At 24.6% G+C, this 18,317-nt stretch overlaps 7 protein-coding genes across 7 annotated transcripts, besides 1 other annotated feature; 4 read left to right on the forward strand and 3 right to left on the reverse strand.

Annotated features, from left to right (window-relative positions):
- Window positions 1-1,787: 1,787 nt before the first annotated feature.
- Window positions 1,788-2,351: a repeat region.
- Window positions 2,352-4,143: 1,792 nt separating this feature from the next.
- Window positions 4,144-5,769, reverse strand: EHI_189850 (V-type ATPase, B subunit, putative; the record flags this gene model as incomplete). Its single annotated transcript, XM_650942.1, has 2 exons — window positions 4,144-5,570; window positions 5,706-5,769. The coding sequence occupies 2 exons, from the start codon at window positions 5,767-5,769 to the stop codon at window positions 4,144-4,146; spliced, it is 1,491 nt and encodes a 496-aa protein (XP_656034.1).
- A 680-nt stretch (window positions 5,770-6,449) lies between these two features.
- Window positions 6,450-7,934, forward strand: EHI_189860 (glycerophosphoryl diester phosphodiesterase, putative; the record flags this gene model as incomplete). Its single annotated transcript, XM_647250.1, has 1 exon — window positions 6,450-7,934. One exon carries the CDS (start codon window positions 6,450-6,452, stop codon window positions 7,932-7,934), a length of 1,485 nt encoding a protein of 494 aa, XP_652342.1.
- Window positions 7,935-8,751: 817 nt separating this feature from the next.
- EHI_189870 (uncharacterized protein) lies at window positions 8,752-11,573 on the reverse strand (the record flags this gene model as incomplete). Its single annotated transcript, XM_647251.1, has 3 exons — window positions 8,752-10,349; window positions 10,428-11,214; window positions 11,262-11,573. The coding sequence occupies 3 exons, from the start codon at window positions 11,571-11,573 to the stop codon at window positions 8,752-8,754; spliced, it is 2,697 nt and encodes an 898-aa protein (XP_652343.1).
- A 115-nt stretch (window positions 11,574-11,688) lies between these two features.
- EHI_189880 (uncharacterized protein) lies at window positions 11,689-12,339 on the reverse strand (the record flags this gene model as incomplete). Its single annotated transcript, XM_647229.1, has 1 exon — window positions 11,689-12,339. One exon carries the CDS (start codon window positions 12,337-12,339, stop codon window positions 11,689-11,691), a length of 651 nt encoding a protein of 216 aa, XP_652321.1.
- A 111-nt stretch (window positions 12,340-12,450) lies between these two features.
- On the forward strand, window positions 12,451-14,079 carry EHI_189890 (uncharacterized protein; the record flags this gene model as incomplete). Its single annotated transcript, XM_647230.2, has 3 exons — window positions 12,451-12,832; window positions 12,917-13,110; window positions 13,159-14,079. 3 exons carry the CDS (start codon window positions 12,451-12,453, stop codon window positions 14,077-14,079), a joined length of 1,497 nt encoding a protein of 498 aa, XP_652322.2.
- Window positions 14,080-14,220: 141 nt separating this feature from the next.
- On the forward strand, window positions 14,221-15,750 carry EHI_189900 (uncharacterized protein; the record flags this gene model as incomplete). Its single annotated transcript, XM_647231.1, has 1 exon — window positions 14,221-15,750. The coding sequence occupies one exon, from the start codon at window positions 14,221-14,223 to the stop codon at window positions 15,748-15,750; it is 1,530 nt and encodes a 509-aa protein (XP_652323.1).
- Window positions 15,751-15,855: 105 nt separating this feature from the next.
- EHI_189910 (meiotic check point regulator, putative) lies at window positions 15,856-18,267 on the forward strand (the record flags this gene model as incomplete). Its single annotated transcript, XM_643374.2, has 1 exon — window positions 15,856-18,267. One exon carries the CDS (start codon window positions 15,856-15,858, stop codon window positions 18,265-18,267), a length of 2,412 nt encoding a protein of 803 aa, XP_648466.1.
- Between the last annotated feature and the right edge of the window lie 50 nt (window positions 18,268-18,317).

The raw sequence follows: 18,317 nt of genomic DNA on the forward strand, positions 1-18,317 counted from the left end.
AAATATGTAAAATTATTTATTCATTTTTTAATTCAATCATAACATTACAAATTTATTTTTATTTAATGATGTTTGTATTTCAAACCAATAAACAAAAACAAACTGATATGTTAAATTATCGATAAATTTATTCATTTATTTTTAAATATTTTCTATTTCTTTTTATTTCAAAAATATATTTTTTATGTAAAAATTAAATAAAAACAACAATAATGTTTATATAACATTCGATAAAATATTTTGTTGTTTTTCATTTAAATAAAATATAATGTGAGGAATATTTAAAAAAATGTAGAATTGTAGTTATTTATTTCAAATGAAAATGAAATGTTTTTTAACAATAAATAAATAACATTCTTCAAATTGATAAATAAATAATTGACATGTTTAGTTGTTATTTAAAACGACTATCAACTAACAACAATCAATAAATATTAAATAAATTAAATTATTTATCATTTGAAATACAAGTAATGAAAAGTACATTTTGTAAATTCAAAATGAAGAAGAATGTTTTTAAAGAAAATAATACCGCAAAATCAGAAACTAAATAAACAAAATGAATATAATGAGAAAGTGATAAATGAGATATATTTATTATTATATCTGTGTTACAAGACACAGAAGAATGTATATGAATAAATAGTGTTAATTATATTAAAAAAGAATAAAAAGAAATTTAAATAATTAATATTGTTTTGAATTTCAACCAAGGTTTTCATAAGATAATAAAACAATGGATAAAATAATACAGAATATTTTCCAATATTAGACATTTAGAGATATGTTTGTATCGTGTTGATCAAATGTTGTTGCTATATCCATAAAGAAGTTCATGAAGAAAAGAAGTAAACAAAATAGATATCAACAACAATTATTGGAAGTTTTTAATGGAATAACCGAAAAATATTCATTTTTAATGTAATTTGATGAATCAAAGGGTTTATCTTGTTATGATAATACATAATCAGAAAATGAAATTTTAATGATATTGATATGGATAATATTATTAACACTAATTAATGTAGAAGAAGTGCAAAAAGAGATATTGATTATCAGAGTATTACTGAAGAAAAAGATAGAAAAGAATAAAACAATAAACAAGAAAAGGAATAACCAAATAAATAAAAATAAAGAAATACAAGAATGAAATATATAGAAGAAATTAATTATTGTGATTTGGAAATTGAAAGAACTGAAATTAAATAATTTATTCTTTTTAAAAAATCAACAAGAAGAATAAGAAAGAAATAAAACAATGAAATAAATAGAAAACAAAATTACCAAAATATTTATGTTTATAAAAGAAGATATTGAATTTATTGAACATGAAGAACTAGAAAATATTTTATCAGTACTATTCATCATAAAGAAGAAATAATTAAAAAGATAATAAATATGTATAATGATTGAACATCATTAGAAAGATTATATGATTGTATTTCTACTGTATGTTTGATGAAATAATTTAAAAATATTAAATAAATTAAATGAATTTTTATTTAAATTTATTTTGAATAATTTAATATAAAATATAATATTTTATGTTTTATATGAATATTATTTTAAAGAGTATGAATAATAAATTAAATAATTAATTAATTTATGAAATATGAATGTTAAATAATATTTTATTCATTGAAACATTGATTATTTATCATTCTTTTTATTTCATTTTGTTTAAATTACATTATTCTCATTATTATTCATTTCATTAATTTATTAATATTTATTTGAAAGTACAACAAAGAATTATTCTTTCATTTTTATTTTCTTCATTTGTTATTAGTAACTGGAAAACACCATGAATAGACACTATATATGGGTATTATTGGAAAAGGATGTCATCATCAAGAGAAATCATTCTCAATATCTTTAATGAATGGTTGAACTTCAATCAATACATCCCATTAGACATGATAAGTGGAAGAACTTTATTAATCCACAAAGGAGGAGATAGGAATGATGTCACTAATTATTGTCCTATCAGTTGTATAAATGTAATTATGAAAGTATTTACATCAATATTAAAAGAAAAGATTCACAGAAGACTTAACATGAATAATGAATCATTTAAAATTAGTAGCAACCAACTGGGATGTAAATTACAATCTTTAGCTGCTAAAGAATGAATAATTAATAGTTATATGATGAAGCAGCAGAAAGAAGAGAAATACCCAAAATATGATGAGTCATATTATGACATCAAGAAAGCATATGACACAGTAAACCACGAATGGGTAATTGAATCATTAAAGTATTTTAATGTAGATGGAGTCATCATTGACATTATTGAAAGTATAATGACTAGATTGAAGATATTCATCGGTTATAAATATAATGAATAACTATTATGGGGTACGAAAATTAGCAAAGAAAAAATGCATCTAAATAATTTACAAAAAAGAAAAAAGATGCAAAATAATTTGCATCCATAGAATTTTCCATTTATTATATTTTGCTCCTAAAATAAATAATAATAAAATAAATAAAAGTATGATAAATACAGAATATATAAATATTTATGTTTATATTTTATAATCATTTATATTCAACTTGTATGAAATATTAATGAAATAAATGATTTGATTAATCATAATTAATTATTTTTTATTCTTTTATTTATATGTTATTTATCTATCGTATTTTTATATTTATTTCTCTGTTTATAATATGTATATCATTGTATTCTTATTATCTATATATTATTATATTATTCTTATTTTAATTTTTTTAATGTTTATATTATTTAGATTTTCTTATTGTTATTCTTTTCTATTTAGATGTATTTGTTTATTCATCTTTATCATTTTTATATTATTATCATTTATATCTATTTTCATTTTATATTTATTCTCTTTTGTTTTATATTAATATTAATTTTATCTTTTATACTTTGATTTTATTATTATATCATTTATTATCATTTCTCATTTTATTTATCATTTATTCTTATTATTCTTTTGTTTTTTCTTTATTCTATATCATATATTCATATCATTTTCATTTATATTTTATCACTTATTATATGTTATAATAACATAACACATATTATTGAATATATAATAAACATCATAATGAAATTATACATATAAATAATAAACATAAAAAAGAGTAAAATATTTTCAACAATAAAACAATACTAATTATTTTACATCATTAAATTAGACACTTTTTATTGAATATTTCTAATTTTTACAATAAAAATACACTTTTTATTTCTTCTTTTCTTCTTTTATTATCTCTTTTCTTTTATTACTCTTTATCTTCTTTCTTTTTATCTTCTTCTACTTCTTACTTTTATTCTTTCTTCATTTTTCTACTTCATACTTTCATTTTATTCTTTTATATCTTTCTTTCCCTTCCTTTTTTATATTATTCGTTTTTTTTTTCTTAGCTATAAAGAAGAAATGAAGAGATAAAACAAACACAAAATAATGATGAGATGAAAGTCACAACAAGAACAAACAGAAAAAGAAATAACATACAACAAGAAGAATAATACAATTAATATCAACACAACAACAATACAAAGAAAATAATAAAGAAAGAAACAGAGAAACAGAAAATACAGTGACAATAAATACATAACAACGATAAGAAGAAAGAATAATAAAATGAAGAAAATACATGAATAAAAAATAGACAAACAAAGAAGAAATAAACATAAAGCAACAATAAATAATAAATAGAATAACAAATGAAGATGATATGATTCTCTAAATATGATATAATAAAATGTTAATAAGAAAATAAGAAAAGAATGAAGAAAAAGTACAATAAAAGATGAGACAATACAATGATAGAATAGTCATATGAATAACTTCAATAAACATTATAAATAATACAAAGAACATTAGAGTAATTAAGACATAAAAAGAAACAAGATAAAAAAAAAACAACAAATTTTAATTCTAAACATGATAAAAATCATTGGACATTGATTCTATCATAATTTAACATAATCAATTGAAATAATTGATGACAATGAATGGATTGATTTTCTCAAAATAAGAGAAAATTATTCTATTTATATTTAATTAAAGACTTTTTTATTTCAATTATTTAAGAAATTATGAAATACTTGAAAATCATATTGTAAATTAATTTTTCTTTTCAATTAAATAGCCTTTTTATGTATTATTATAAGGTTCCTTCTTTGTCGTCTATTCTTTCATCAGGATTTGGATCATAATATTTATCTAAAGTTTCATTTGAAATTCTTTTCAACATATCACGTGGGAAAGTTCTTAATAATGACCATGCAAGATCAAGTGATTGGAAAATATCACGTGATTCATAATAGTCTTGTGAAATAAACTTTTGTTCAAATTTATCAAGAAACTCTAATGCTAATTTATCTTCCATTGAAAGTGCTTCTTCACCAACTACTGCTTTAATTGATTGTGCGTCTTTACCAATAGCATAATTAGCATATAACTGATTTGATACTTCTGAATGATCTTCACGAGTCATACCTTCTCCAATAGCTGACTTCATTAATCTACTTAATGATGGTAAGACATTAATTGGTGGATAAATTTGTCTATTATGCATATTTCTATCAACATAAATTTGTCCTTCAGTAATATAACCAGTAAGATCTGGAATTGGATGAGTAATATCATCATTTGGCATAGTTAAAATTGGGATTTGGGTAATAGATCCAACTCGTCCATTAACACGACCTGCTCTTTCATAAATCGATGCAAGATCTGTATACATGTAACCTGGATATCCTCTACGACCTGGAACTTCTTCTCTAGCAGCTGAAACTTCACGAAGTGCATCAGCATAGGATGACATATCAGTTAAAATAACAAGAACATGCATATCACAGGTATAAGCAAAATACTCTGCAGTGGTTAATGCAAGACGAGGTGTAACAATTCTTTCAATAGTTGGATGATTGGCAAGATTTAAGAATAATGTAACTCTTTCCATAGAACCATTTTCTTCGAAGTCTTGTCTAAAGAATCGTGCTGTTTCCATATTGACACCCATAGCTGCAAAAACAATAGCAAAATTATCTTCATGATTATCAACAACACCAAGTCCTTTGTGTTTAACAAGACCTGCTTGTCTACAAATTTGAGCTGCAATTTCATTATGTGGTAATCCAGCAGCTGAGAAAATTGGTATTTTTTGTCCTCTGGCAATAGAATTCATAACATCAATTGCAGAAATACCTGTTTGAATCATTTCTTCTGGATATACTCTATTTGCTGGGTTGATTGGTTGTCCATTAATGTCAAGATAATCTTCTGCAATAACATTAGGTCCTTTATCAACTGGTTTACCAGATCCATTGAAAACTCTACCAAGCATATCTTCTGAAACTGGAATTGTCAAAACATCCCCTGTAAATTCACATCTTGTATAACGTGCATCAATACCTGAAGTTCCTTCAAACACTTGTACAACAGCTTTATTCCCAGTAACTTCTAACACTTGTCCTTTACGAATACTTCCATCTCCTAATTTAATATTTACAATTTCACTATACTTTGGTCCTTTAATGTTATCAAGAATAACTAATGGTCCATTAACACTAGTTACTGTTCTATAATCTACATATTAATATCTTTTATTGTTTGTATTTCTTTTTTATAACAAAGTAGGAGTAGTATTATTTATTTCATTTTGTAAATAACAAATTGTGCTTATTATTACAACTTCTTCTTAACTTGAAAAAAAAAACAAACCAAGTACAGGATTAACAATATAATCACGAGTCACTGCAGCAGCGTTAATTTTGAAAGCTTCCATTTCAATTGAAAATATAAGATTTCTTTCAACTCAAAAATCTTTCCCACAAAAAAAAAATATTTTAAGAATTTCATTCTTCTTTTTTGTGTTAACAAAAACCCTTTTTCTTGTTTTTTTCGGTTTTTTGTTCATCAAACAAAAATCAACTCTTATATTTTTATTACTTTTAACTATCTCATTATAATTTCATTTTTTGTTTGTCTTTTTATCATAAAATTAAAAAGTCTTAATACAATAACATTTACTTAAAAATACAATTTTGTTTTATATAACTTAATTAAAAACAAATTAGTTTTGTATATCTGAACTTGGTTGGTGAAACAGAGCAGGAATGGAAACTATTTACAAACCCAGTTAGACAAACCAAAATTAAAGGCGTAGGGAAACCAGGCTTCATACAAAAATAAGGGGATAAGAAGAAGAGGGATGAACTATAAACAATTAACTAATGGACTAATTCTGTGTATGATTAATAATAAATTTATTAAATTACTTTTGAAAGAAATACAAAAACAAAAGTTTTTTGAGTAACACACTTCTCGGTGTGAAGAAACGTCCAGAAAAAGTTATGGATGAGAAAAAAAGCATCTACCAATTTCGAATAACATCTTTTTTATTTGTATGGCGCTTAAACTTAAAAAGCTGAAACAAATCAGAATTATATAATTTATTCACAGGTTATGAGTGATTGGTCACCATGTTTACTAAAAGGATGGGAATTACGACTTTGGTTTGGGGATGTTACTGAATCTGGATATTCAAATATTCAGTTAGACAATACCAAAGAGCCTTTTGAAATAGAAGTTCTTTCTGAGAAAGGGTGTGTGAATAATGAAAGAAATCATATTCAAGTTCGGGCAAATGAAAAGACAGATTTTAATCTTGAGATTAAATTATTAACAACAAAAGAAAAAGTCCTTATTGGGAGTGTTGTCTTTATTACTGAAGAGTTTGTCAACTACGGACATTTATTTAGACCCATTGTGTTTGAAGGAAAAAAGGTAGGAAAATTAGAAGTTGGATATATTTTGTTTAATGCTTTTAAAAATGAGATTGACAAACCTATTCACATAGACTTAAAGAATAAGATCATTGGTCATAGAGGATTTGGTGCTACAAACAGAAATATTATAAAAAATTCTGTTGTTATTGAAAATACTTTAAATGCATTTTTTACTTCTTCTAGACATCATACTGACTTTGTTGAATTCGATGTTCAACTAACTCTGGATAAGATTCCTATAATTCATCACGACTTTTGGCTTCAATTAAAAACTACAGATTTTCTAGGACATCCCCAAGTGATTAGAGTTCCAGTTAACAAATTAACGTATGAACAAATTAGAAAATTACAACCAATTGTACTTGATCATAATTATTATGAAAATTTCTTAAAAAGCCATAAAATTTCTCTTCACACATCAACAACACACCCAATTTCAGTTGATGACTCTACTTTTGTTGATCGTTTAAAAAAACAAGATGAATTAGAATTAGCTGTTGCTCAATTACTTCAAGTTGATCCAAATTCTTCCATTTATGAGTTTAAAGAATTTGATGAAGAGGGAATGATTAAATCAGAGAAAAGTAGTAGAAAAGTATCAGAGTTTCAGTCTAATTTCCCAACTCTAGCTGAATTACTTCAAATGATTCCTGAAGAAATAGGGTTTGACATTGAAATTAAGTATTGGAACTGTCCAGAAGAAGGAAGAATTCTTGGTTATATGGAACGAAATGAATATTTAAATAGAATTCTTCAAGATATTTTTACATATGGAAAGAATAGAAAAATATTTTTCTCTTCATTTGACCCTGATACTGTTGTTTTGTTAAATAAAAAACAGATGAAATATCCTATTCTTTTCTTAACCGAAGGGATGTTTGATAATCGCATTGTTGATACAAGAAGACATTCATTAATCAATGCAATTAATTTTGCTCTTAGACATCAAATTATGGGTATAGTTTGTAACGCAAAGGCTGTACTTAAAGAACCACAACTTGTAGAATTTGCACATGAAAAAGGGCTTATTGTTATTACTTATGGAGATGAAAATGATGATTTAGAAATTGCAAAGAAAGAGTATTCAATTGGAGTTGATTCCTTGTGCACTAATAGAGTTGTTGATGTTGGACTTCAAATCACTAAAACAAAGTTAAATTAATTTTTGTTCTTTAAAACTATGCTCTTCTTGTTCATTTTATTGTTTATTGTCTTAATACACTCTAAATATCTAAACAAAAAAAATTATTATTTTTAAAAGATTTGTGTTAATTATTATATATTTTATAAAATGGTATTATTTCTTTTAAAACGACACATACTTTTCAATCGTCTAATTGTTTTTATAACTTCAATTATTATTTCACAACAGAAACTGAATTAATACAACGTTTTACAAACATTAATCATTTATTTTATTTTCATTAGTCCTATTCATAAATAGTTATAGTTATAAAGGATAATTCATATGTATGAATTATCAGTAAGAAATTTTTTAAGATATCTCCAGTATTAAAAGAAAAAAAAAATAAAAAACAATAATACAGTTATACATGTCGTATCGTTTTAAGGATTTAAAGATACTATTAAAACTAAAATTATTCTTTTCGTATCAAAAATATTACTTAAAGAAAATAAATTAGAAGAAATAGACTGAATAGTTTATGTTTAAATGTTTATTCTTCTTTTGAAAAATATTTTATTTAACAACAGGAAGTAATGTGAGTTAGTCAAGAAAAAAATTCTTTCAATGAAATTATTCTGATAAAAAAGTTATTAACCAATAATTATTTTATACAAATCTGTTTGTTCCTCATGATAATACTTTTGTTAAATTAAATTTATCAATAGTATTAGTTTATTTTCTTGACAAATGTAAGGTATAAATTCTTTTAAAGAACTTGACATAATTTACTATACAAATAGAATTAGAAATAAACTAATTTTTAATAAATTAAAAATAGAAAAAAGATAAATGATCAATTATCAACACTCTGAGGAGATGTAATGATCTTTGTAGATTGGGTTCTATTAATATCAAAACTTTGTCTAGTTAAAGGAACTTCTTGTTGATTTGGTTCTCTAGAAAGATCTAAACTTTTTCTGAATATTTCTAAATCACCATCACTGTCTGTGTTACATTTTTCTTCATTCATAATAAGTGGTGTTTCTGTTCTATCAAGATTGAGTGTTGTATTGTTCTTTAAACCTTCATGAATAGCAACAGAAATTTGGTGAAGATCATTACTGACTTGGTTTTTCAAATTATCTTCTGTGGACCGTTTGTCAAATTCCTCTCTTAACAAGTTAAGATGTCTTGACTCTTCAAACAAACAATATTTATAATCAATGCTTCTGAGATTTTTTTTAAGTAATGTATTTAAAGCAACTATCTCTCCCATAATTTTGTTAAGTAACTTCTTTAGATCAAGAGCATTGAATTGTGAAGGACTAGTCACTGGAGCTGGAGTATTAAGTTGTTTATTTCTACTAAAAATAGTGAATTTTTGTGGGGTTGCAGAAACATTTTGTGCTGTTGATTTACTTTGTTCTAGAACTTGAAGATAATAAGCTACTCTATTTCTGACAATAATAGTTAATGCATTTCTTATATCAGTACATTGTGCTTTCATTAAGTCTTCAATTCCATCAAGAATTCTTCCAGAAATAATAACATTTGGTGAAAGGTAATGATGAAGATAAGGTGTTATTAATGAAAGTAATAATAATGTTTGGTGAGTTGTTGTAAACATTGTTGCTCCAATGCGTTGAACAACTCCTTTTTGAATGAGTTCTTTTCCTAGTATCAATCTTCTCATAGAATTATTATACAATATTAACATATCTTTTGCACTACTTAAAGCACATTCTCCTAACAAAGGAAATTTGATAATAATTTCTCTATATCTTTCCAATGTTGGTAATAAAATGCTCATTGTATTTGTCATAAAGTAAGTTTCATTATTAATGACAATAATCTTTGTTTTACCTTGTTCATCTTTTTCTCCAAGAGAACATGTTAATGGTGGAATAATAATTTGTGTTACAATAGTATTAATAATTCTAAAAATCTCATCTTCTACTTCTATGATATTTAAATCATCAAAGTCAATGATTTTTTGAAGTTTATTCATATTATTCTTGTGAAGATTATTAAAGAAACCATTTAAATAGATTTGATGAATACTTTCAAGAGAATTAAATTTCTTTTTATGAACAACATGAAGTGAATGTAAAAAGTCTTTTATCATATTACCAAACATAACAATTTCTTCTACAGAAACTCTTTCATAATTTCCTTTTTCTATGATTATTCTAGTTGTTTTTCTGATTGAATCTCTGACTACAGTCATCATTTTATTTACTTTATCAATTAAACTTTTTTGAGGAGTTTGATTTTGTTCTAATTCAAGTTGAATTGACATTTGAAAGATTACAACTAAACACCCAAGTCGAGTAATTTTATTCATTACATTCTTAACATATCCTTCAAATTCATTAAACGAAAGTTCTTTTAGTTTATCAACATAGAATTTATATTCTTTTAAATTTCCATTTCCTTCATCAAACAAATTTACTAATGGTGATTATGTTTTATTATTTTATAAAAATTAAAGAATAGAATAATAAAACAATGAAACAAAAGAAAACAAACATTGATATTTTGGGAATGTTTTGTATGGAAGACTAATAAATGCACGATAAATCATATTCTTTACATTCTCAATAAGAAAATCTAATTTACCAATTTTTTCAAAACCAACTATAATGTCAGTAAATGTTTTTCTTTCTTGATCAAATTCATTCATCCAACTTTGTTCATTAAATTCATATATTGTTGATGCTTGATAATTTATTTTATTTAATATTTCATAAATATCTTTCTTTTTCTCTATAATTTTATCTGTAATAATTTTTTTGGTTTCATTTGCTTTAACAATAAGTTGTTGAGAACATTGGATAGTAGATAATTTATTTAATCCATTTAACGCACGATCAATCATATCAATAGCTTGAATTGGGTCAATTTCAATTGTATTATTTGCGTCTTCGAGTAAATTAGAACATGAGTGAATTTGTTCTAACAAATGTTGAACACTACATAAATTTCTATATCGTAAGAATGAAAGAGATGATTTTGAAGTATATGATTCTAAAGTAGTTTTGATTTGATAGAAATAGGTAGTAATTTCTGTTAATTGGTCTGCAATATTTCTGTATTGAGTTTCAAGAGCATCAACTGTTGATAATGAATTTAATAATACATCTGATTGTTGCATTAATTCGGTGTATAAACTTTCATCTACAATTCTCAAAAATGTTTTAGATTTGAGAGAAGCAGTAGGTAAATCTAATAAATTTGATTGTTTACGTTTAGCAAATTCTAAAACTGATTGAACACCAGCAAGATGATTTTTTTCAAAGTTTTGTTCAATTATAGCCTATGCTATGAATTATTTAACATTTATTAAAAACTACAAAAACAAACTTGTCCAAATTCTTTTGTTAACATTTCTTTAATTGCATCAACACGATATTCATCAATGTCATTTTCTTGCTCAATGTCTTGGAAAATAGTGAAGTCTTCAGATGTCTTTTGTGTTGTTGAACTTGGATTATAAAAAATATCACTAGGAAGGTTTTGCAAAGCAGATAATTCAGAATTTATTTCTATTGAAGGGATTGAAGTGTAAGGAAGAGTTTGTTGTTTAATGACGACATGAGAATTTTTTAATGAAGGAAGTAAGGCAGCTATTTTGTAAATACCTTTGAGCTTACAGTCTTCGTCAATTCTTATCATAAAATAACTTAAAAAGTCCAGTATTTTCAAGATGAGAAAAAGACAAATCAAAATTGAGAGGATTGTTTCTTTTGTAAGAAGATAAAAAAGAAAGAGAAACAGACAAAACAATGAATTAGAGAAGAAGAAGAGCAACATTTAAATTAAGGAAAGTAAATAAAATGAATAAAACACTTACTGCTAACATTGGAATAATATAAACTTTCTTTGGAAGATAAATAAATGGTAAAATTGCATATCCTAAATAAGTGATATAAATATAATAAATAATAGATAAACAAGTAATTATATTACTAAATAATGTTGCTGATAATGTTGGTTTAAAAAGAAAAGGTGATAATATAAATATAACAACATGTGATACTAATAAATAACAGAAATATGCATTAATATGAATGTCATAAGAATATCGTACAGTAAATGAATCCCCCGTTGTAAAAGAACTTTTACATAAATAGAACAGAATAACAGCTATTATAATACCAATAATCATTGGAATAATAACATCAAAAAGAATATAAGGAATAATCCATCTGAGTGAAACAAATGTTATAGAGAAAATAAATGATAAAATAATATTAAATAAAGTTACAATTTTTGTAATTGCATGATCCCTTCTATTCCATTGTTGTGTTAAACTATGTTGATATTTACAACTTTCATATACATTTTGAGGATGTAATATAATATTAATTAAAAACCAATCATAATATTCAGTGTTTCTTCCAATATATTTATAATATAAATTTGTAATGAATTGTAACATAGTCTTTATAATATACTTTTTAGATTCTTTGTTTTATGTTTTTTTTTTTCTAAAAATTTTAATTGTTTTTGTTCTGAACTTTCCAATTCATTCCTTTTTAACTCTATATTAATGAACCATTTATTTACTCCATCTTTGGATGTTGATTTCTTATTTAAAATTGCTGATTTTGATGGAGATGGTAAAATAGGTATGGATGATGCTCAACAATTCTTCCAATACACTCACCTCCCTCAAAACACATTGGCTATCATTTGGACATTATCTGTTCCACCAAAAAAACCAATGGAAATACCTCAATTTGTGACTGCATTGAAATATGTTTCATTTGCACAAAAGGGAATTCAGGTTGATAAGACTTTATTAACAAACTCAACTCCACCCTATCCATCACCAAATATTCAATGTCCATTTCTCCTTAACTCATCAAAAATTAATCAAACACTTCAATCTTTTAATCAATTTGTAACTCCAGATAATCCAAAAGTATCAAGTTTGTTTCTTTTCAGGAAATATAATACTTCATCGTTATTTTAATCTTCTTTCATCTCTTAAACATTAAGTTCATTTTATTTAGAAAATCAGTTATTTGAAATTGTTATTCAACTCAATGGTGTCATTAATATTGATGAACTTATGAAACTTTCTGATATAGATCGAGACTCACAACTTAATATTATTGAATTTTTCATTGCTATGGCTTGTTTAAATCATTATATTCTATTTAAAAAATTACCAATTAAAATTCCCGTTTATTTCATCAGTTTTCTTGTTTGTCTTCTCTTCTTTCTTTTTATATTCTTTCCTCATCTCATTTAGAAAAAAAAATTTGGTGCAACAGAAAATGATATATTTAAATCTTCACATCCTTTACCTTCTCGTCCAAAGTCTTTATCTCGTAGTGTCCCAACTCTTTATTTAGAAAGGAAGCAATCTCCAATAATTGAAATCTCTTCACCTAAATCAATACAAAAAACTACTCCTAATGATAAAATAAAACAACAACAATACATGTTACATCCAATTCCAAGTACAGGAACAATGTCTTATGACAATTTAATCACTCCAGAATTACGTCATCGTGGTTCATTACCAATAAAAGTTCAATCAATAGCTTTACCTATTACTTCAACAACAATTTCTTCTCAAACAAAATCATTAAAAAAGAAGAAACTTTCTTCTTCAAATAGTGAGGTATTTACAAGTGATACTATTCAAGAAACTGTAAAACCATCTAGTTCAAATCGTTATTCAATGGCATTTCTAAAATCTCCAATCACTTCTCCTCAAAATCTTCAGAGAAAATCCTTTCAATACTCAGTATCACCTTCATTGTCTCCACATAACAATGAACCATTATTAAAGTCAGATCTTATTTATCAATCATGTTCTGTGTCTCCATACTTATCAGATGAAGAATTAACTCCTTATCAAAAAAGTAGAAGACATTCAATATTAAATATTGATGACAACACATCTTTTCCTTCTTTTTCATTTTCATATGATTCAAGTCTTTCTATTGATTCAACACTTCAGTCTTTTGATATAAAAATGAAACCTCATAGACTTTTAGACTTAGACAGTATCATATCATCTCTTTCTACACAAAAAGCAGAATTACTTGCTGAAATTACAGAACTTCAACAAGAAATTGATAAACTAACAACTGTACTTGAAAGTACTGAAGTGTTAGTTCAAGAGAATTCTTCACAACCAACTGAAGAATTAGAAGGTTATTAATGTCTTTTCATACCAATTTTTGTCACTCACATTCTTTCTGTTGTTAATTTAATTATAGTTTAGTTATAGTTAGAATATGGTTATTAAAATAGAGAAAAATAAAAAGAAGGAACTAAGAAATTGGTTATTTATTATAACGAAATGATATCTTTTAGAGGGATTTGGATTATTCAAAGGAAACGTAGTGACTTTATCGATCGAGTTGAAACGTCAACATCACAAAGTGAATTTTATGATTATTCTGTTATCTTTTCAAAACAATTTCCAACAGTTAATCAAAGATTAAAAAGTTTACAACAAGAGAGATATAGTAATCTTCCAAAAGACAATGAGATGTGTGATTATCTTAAACAAGCTATTGAATTTTCTACACATATATCACATGAAGTTAAAACAGAAGATACAGTAATTATTTCTCCTGATGCACCAATGATTTTTACACTTTCCTTTTTAGGAAAAGATCCAATTTCTTGTGTTTATTCAGTTAAAAACAATTCAACATTTTTTATTACTATTCCAGCTGTATTATCACCTTCAGAACAAAGACATTATATCAAACAAAAGAATATATTAATGGGAATAAGCTTTTTAGAAGGTATAGAAAAATTATGTGGAAAGTTTTTTGATAGTGAAAAGAAAAGAACAAAAGAAGAATACAATCAAGCATTAAATTATGAACTTGCAAGAAAATTACAAATATGTTGTCCATATGGTACTCCAATAGAAAGTTTAGATAGTGAATGGATTAAATCATTAATTAAATTAGAAGATAAAACGAAAAAAACAAATAAAAATAATTCTAGTATTAATAGAAGATTTAATATTTCAGAACTTTTATTATATTCTAACGAAGAAAATACTCAAGATGGAAATTTGTCTATCATTGGATTTAAAGGAGTTGTTCAAGCAGAATTAAATCTTCAAGGAGCACCTGAAATGTCATTAGGATTTTGTATTGGTAAAGAAGGAAATGTGAATTTAGATCAAGTTATACAAAATTTATCATTATATTATTCTGCTATTCCAACTTCAACAATAGAAAATTTTGCTACTGACATTAAAATTTCTCCACCAAATTATCCATTTAATTTATGTTATTATAATGTTAATCCTGAATTATCTATATCTAATACTAAAACTATTCAACAATTATTTACTGCATCTTATATTATTGATTATGATCATTCTGTATTTAAAATTCAAATTATAATTGATGTCGATCCAGTATTTACTAGACTTAAATATGATGTTGTTTCTATAGAAATTCCATTATATGGAGTTAAGTTAGATAGTATTACTAATTATTCACCAGCAAATCAAATGTTTACTCAACCAGAAAAAATAAATGATCATTTACTTACTAAAATTATTAAATTTGATGAAAATAATAGAGCAATTATTGCATTCCAATTCACTGCTGAAATTAATGAAGAAGCTACTGAATATCTTCGAATAAGAAAACCTTCATTTATTTCTGATATGCAAAATATTTTTAAACCTCATATTATCATTAAAACAAAATTACAATCATCATTATCTGGATTTAACATTGATACGAGAAAAATTACTGTCGTTGGAACTAAAACACCTTACCAATTCTCTATTCAACAAGAAACTGCTATTGAAGCTGTTATCTTTGCTAGACATTTATATGGTGAAATTAATCAATAGAGAAGAATATTATCTTTCTCTACATTTAATTTAATTTAAATCCATTCCTTTTTATTTTCTTCTTTTAAAAGAACTTTAAATTAAACATAAAAAAAAAAAAATCAAATGAACCAAAACAATATTAAATCTCTATTAGAAAATGTTATTCAGTCAGTTGGTGGAAATGAAATTCATAATAACATCATTAAACAATTTTATCAACTTGTTGATCAAAATATAGAAAATAAATTAAATAGTTTAGTTAATGTTCCTTTAGACAATTTAGTATGTGAAACTAATAATGCTATCAATCATTTATTAAGTCCAATATTTCATTTTCTTCTTCCTTTTCTTACTTCAACAACAAAAGAACCAGAAATGAAGTTTAATGATACTATTTTAACTTACTTAAAAAGATTTGATTTAATGAAAAATGAATTACCTGTTTTACCTTTACCCAAAAAAGAAAGTCTCAAAGAAGTTTTAGATCTTCTTGATGTAAGTAAAAGAATTGATGTTAATGGTGATAATATAGAAGAATGTAGTTTTGAGTTAATTTCTTTAATTGATAAAAAAATTTCTCTTCCATCTTGTAGAAATTTATTATATTTTAACCAAATTGAAATGGATGAAGATGACATTGTTATAGAAGGAACGAATAATTCTATTCCAATTCCTTATACTCTTTCTACTCAAACAAAAGATATTATTGAATTTACTAATGCTATCACTTTTGGATTATGTGGATCAAGTACAATAGATATTGATAATCATTTGGAATTAGATCCTATTTCTGTTGGTAAATTCTTTGGTAAATGTCTTCGTGGGGGATTTATGCCACTTGAAAAAGATTTTCTTTTTAAAACATTAACTATGCAAGACCAACGTATTGATGCTGCTGTTTTATTAGGATTAATCATTCAATTTAGATTAACAAATAATCCTATTATAGATGAAATTAGTCAAATTATGCTTAACACTTCATCTATTGGATCTCCTTCATTAGAGAGTCAAAGTCTTGCATTAATTACATTGGCTTTTAATTCACAATCTAATCCTTCAAAAGATAAAGATAATATTATTCTTTCACATTTATGTTCTCCTTTACCAACAAATACTATTGGATTTCATCATATTTGGTCTTCATGTTTTGCACTTGGATGTCTTCATTTTACAAAAGGATTAGATTTTAATCAAATTGAAATAATGAAACGATTACTTTTTGGAACATATTGTTCTACATTACAACAATATTGTAATCCAATTCAATATCAAGAAAGTTTCAATGAAAATTGTAATTACAATAATAGAGTTAGTACTTTAGTTGGAATACCTTCTTCTTGTATTTGTTTAAGTCTTTCTTATTTCAATACATATAATAAAGATATTATTCAATTACTTACTATTGATGAATCATTACAAGCAATAGCAAATTCAAGACCAGATGATATTTTTATACGAATTTTATCAATTTGTCTAATTAAGTTTGATTCTATTTTACCTTCAGAAGAATGGATTTATTCAAATATTCCTCAAAACCTTAAAAGTAAAAAATTTTCTGTCTTTGAATTAATGAATGCAAAATTTGCTATTGTTTCTGCATGTTGTTATGCTATTTCATTAAGATATGCAGGTACATTAAGTAAACCAATAAAACAACTATTTATTCATTTTTTAAATAAATTAACATCTAATTTAAACTGTGCAATATCAAGTAAAAACAAAGAAGCTCATTTAAATATTCCTCATTTCGATAGATATCAAAAAATTATTCTTCTTTCTTTAAGTATTGTAATGGCAGGTTCACAAGACACAGAAGTAATGAATGTTATTAAATCAATTTATCCTATTGTTGATGAATATTTAACTTATGGTTCTTATTCTATTTTATCTACTTGTATTGGTCTTATTAATGCAGGATTTGGTGAATATTCAATTGAACCATCAAATGAAAATATTCCATTATTAATTGCTTCTTTTTATCCCTTGTTTGAACCATTCTTTAATAATAATATAATTTATCCAAAATATCTTCAATATTTATCAGTTGCCACTTTAAAGAAAAGAATGTATTATTCTTATAATTATACTACAAAACAATATGAAAAATGTGATGCAAATCTTATATTATCACTACCAGGTCAACAATTTTATTGTCAAGAATCAATTCCTATTCAATTACCTTCATTACTCCCTCCAATTCAATTTGTTTATGAAATTGTTCCAAATAATACATCATTTCTTTTTAGCTCTTTAAAAGTGAATGAAGATGGTGAAAGAGTTCTTAGAGTTAAAGATGCTCCTCTTATTGATTATTATAATGACCTTCCTGACTTTTATTCTTCTAATTCAATCATTCAAAAAATGGAACAATCTATCAAAAATACTTTAGACTGGATGACTTCTATCGCTAGAACAAATTATAGAACTCCAATTGATACTCAAATTGTTAAATTACTTATTTATGCTTTTCAAAATTCTAATGATATTAAAATGAAAATTATTGCAGAATCTGTTAATATTTTAATAAATGAATGATTTTTTGTTGTTTTTAAGTAAATTAAATATTTTAATTTGGACTATTGGAA

This window comes from Entamoeba histolytica, genomic scaffold (assembly GCF_000208925.1).
Source record: "Entamoeba histolytica HM-1:IMSS scf_1104750519159 genomic scaffold, whole genome shotgun sequence".
NCBI classification, from domain to species: domain Eukaryota; phylum Evosea; order Mastigamoebida; family Endamoebidae; genus Entamoeba; species Entamoeba histolytica.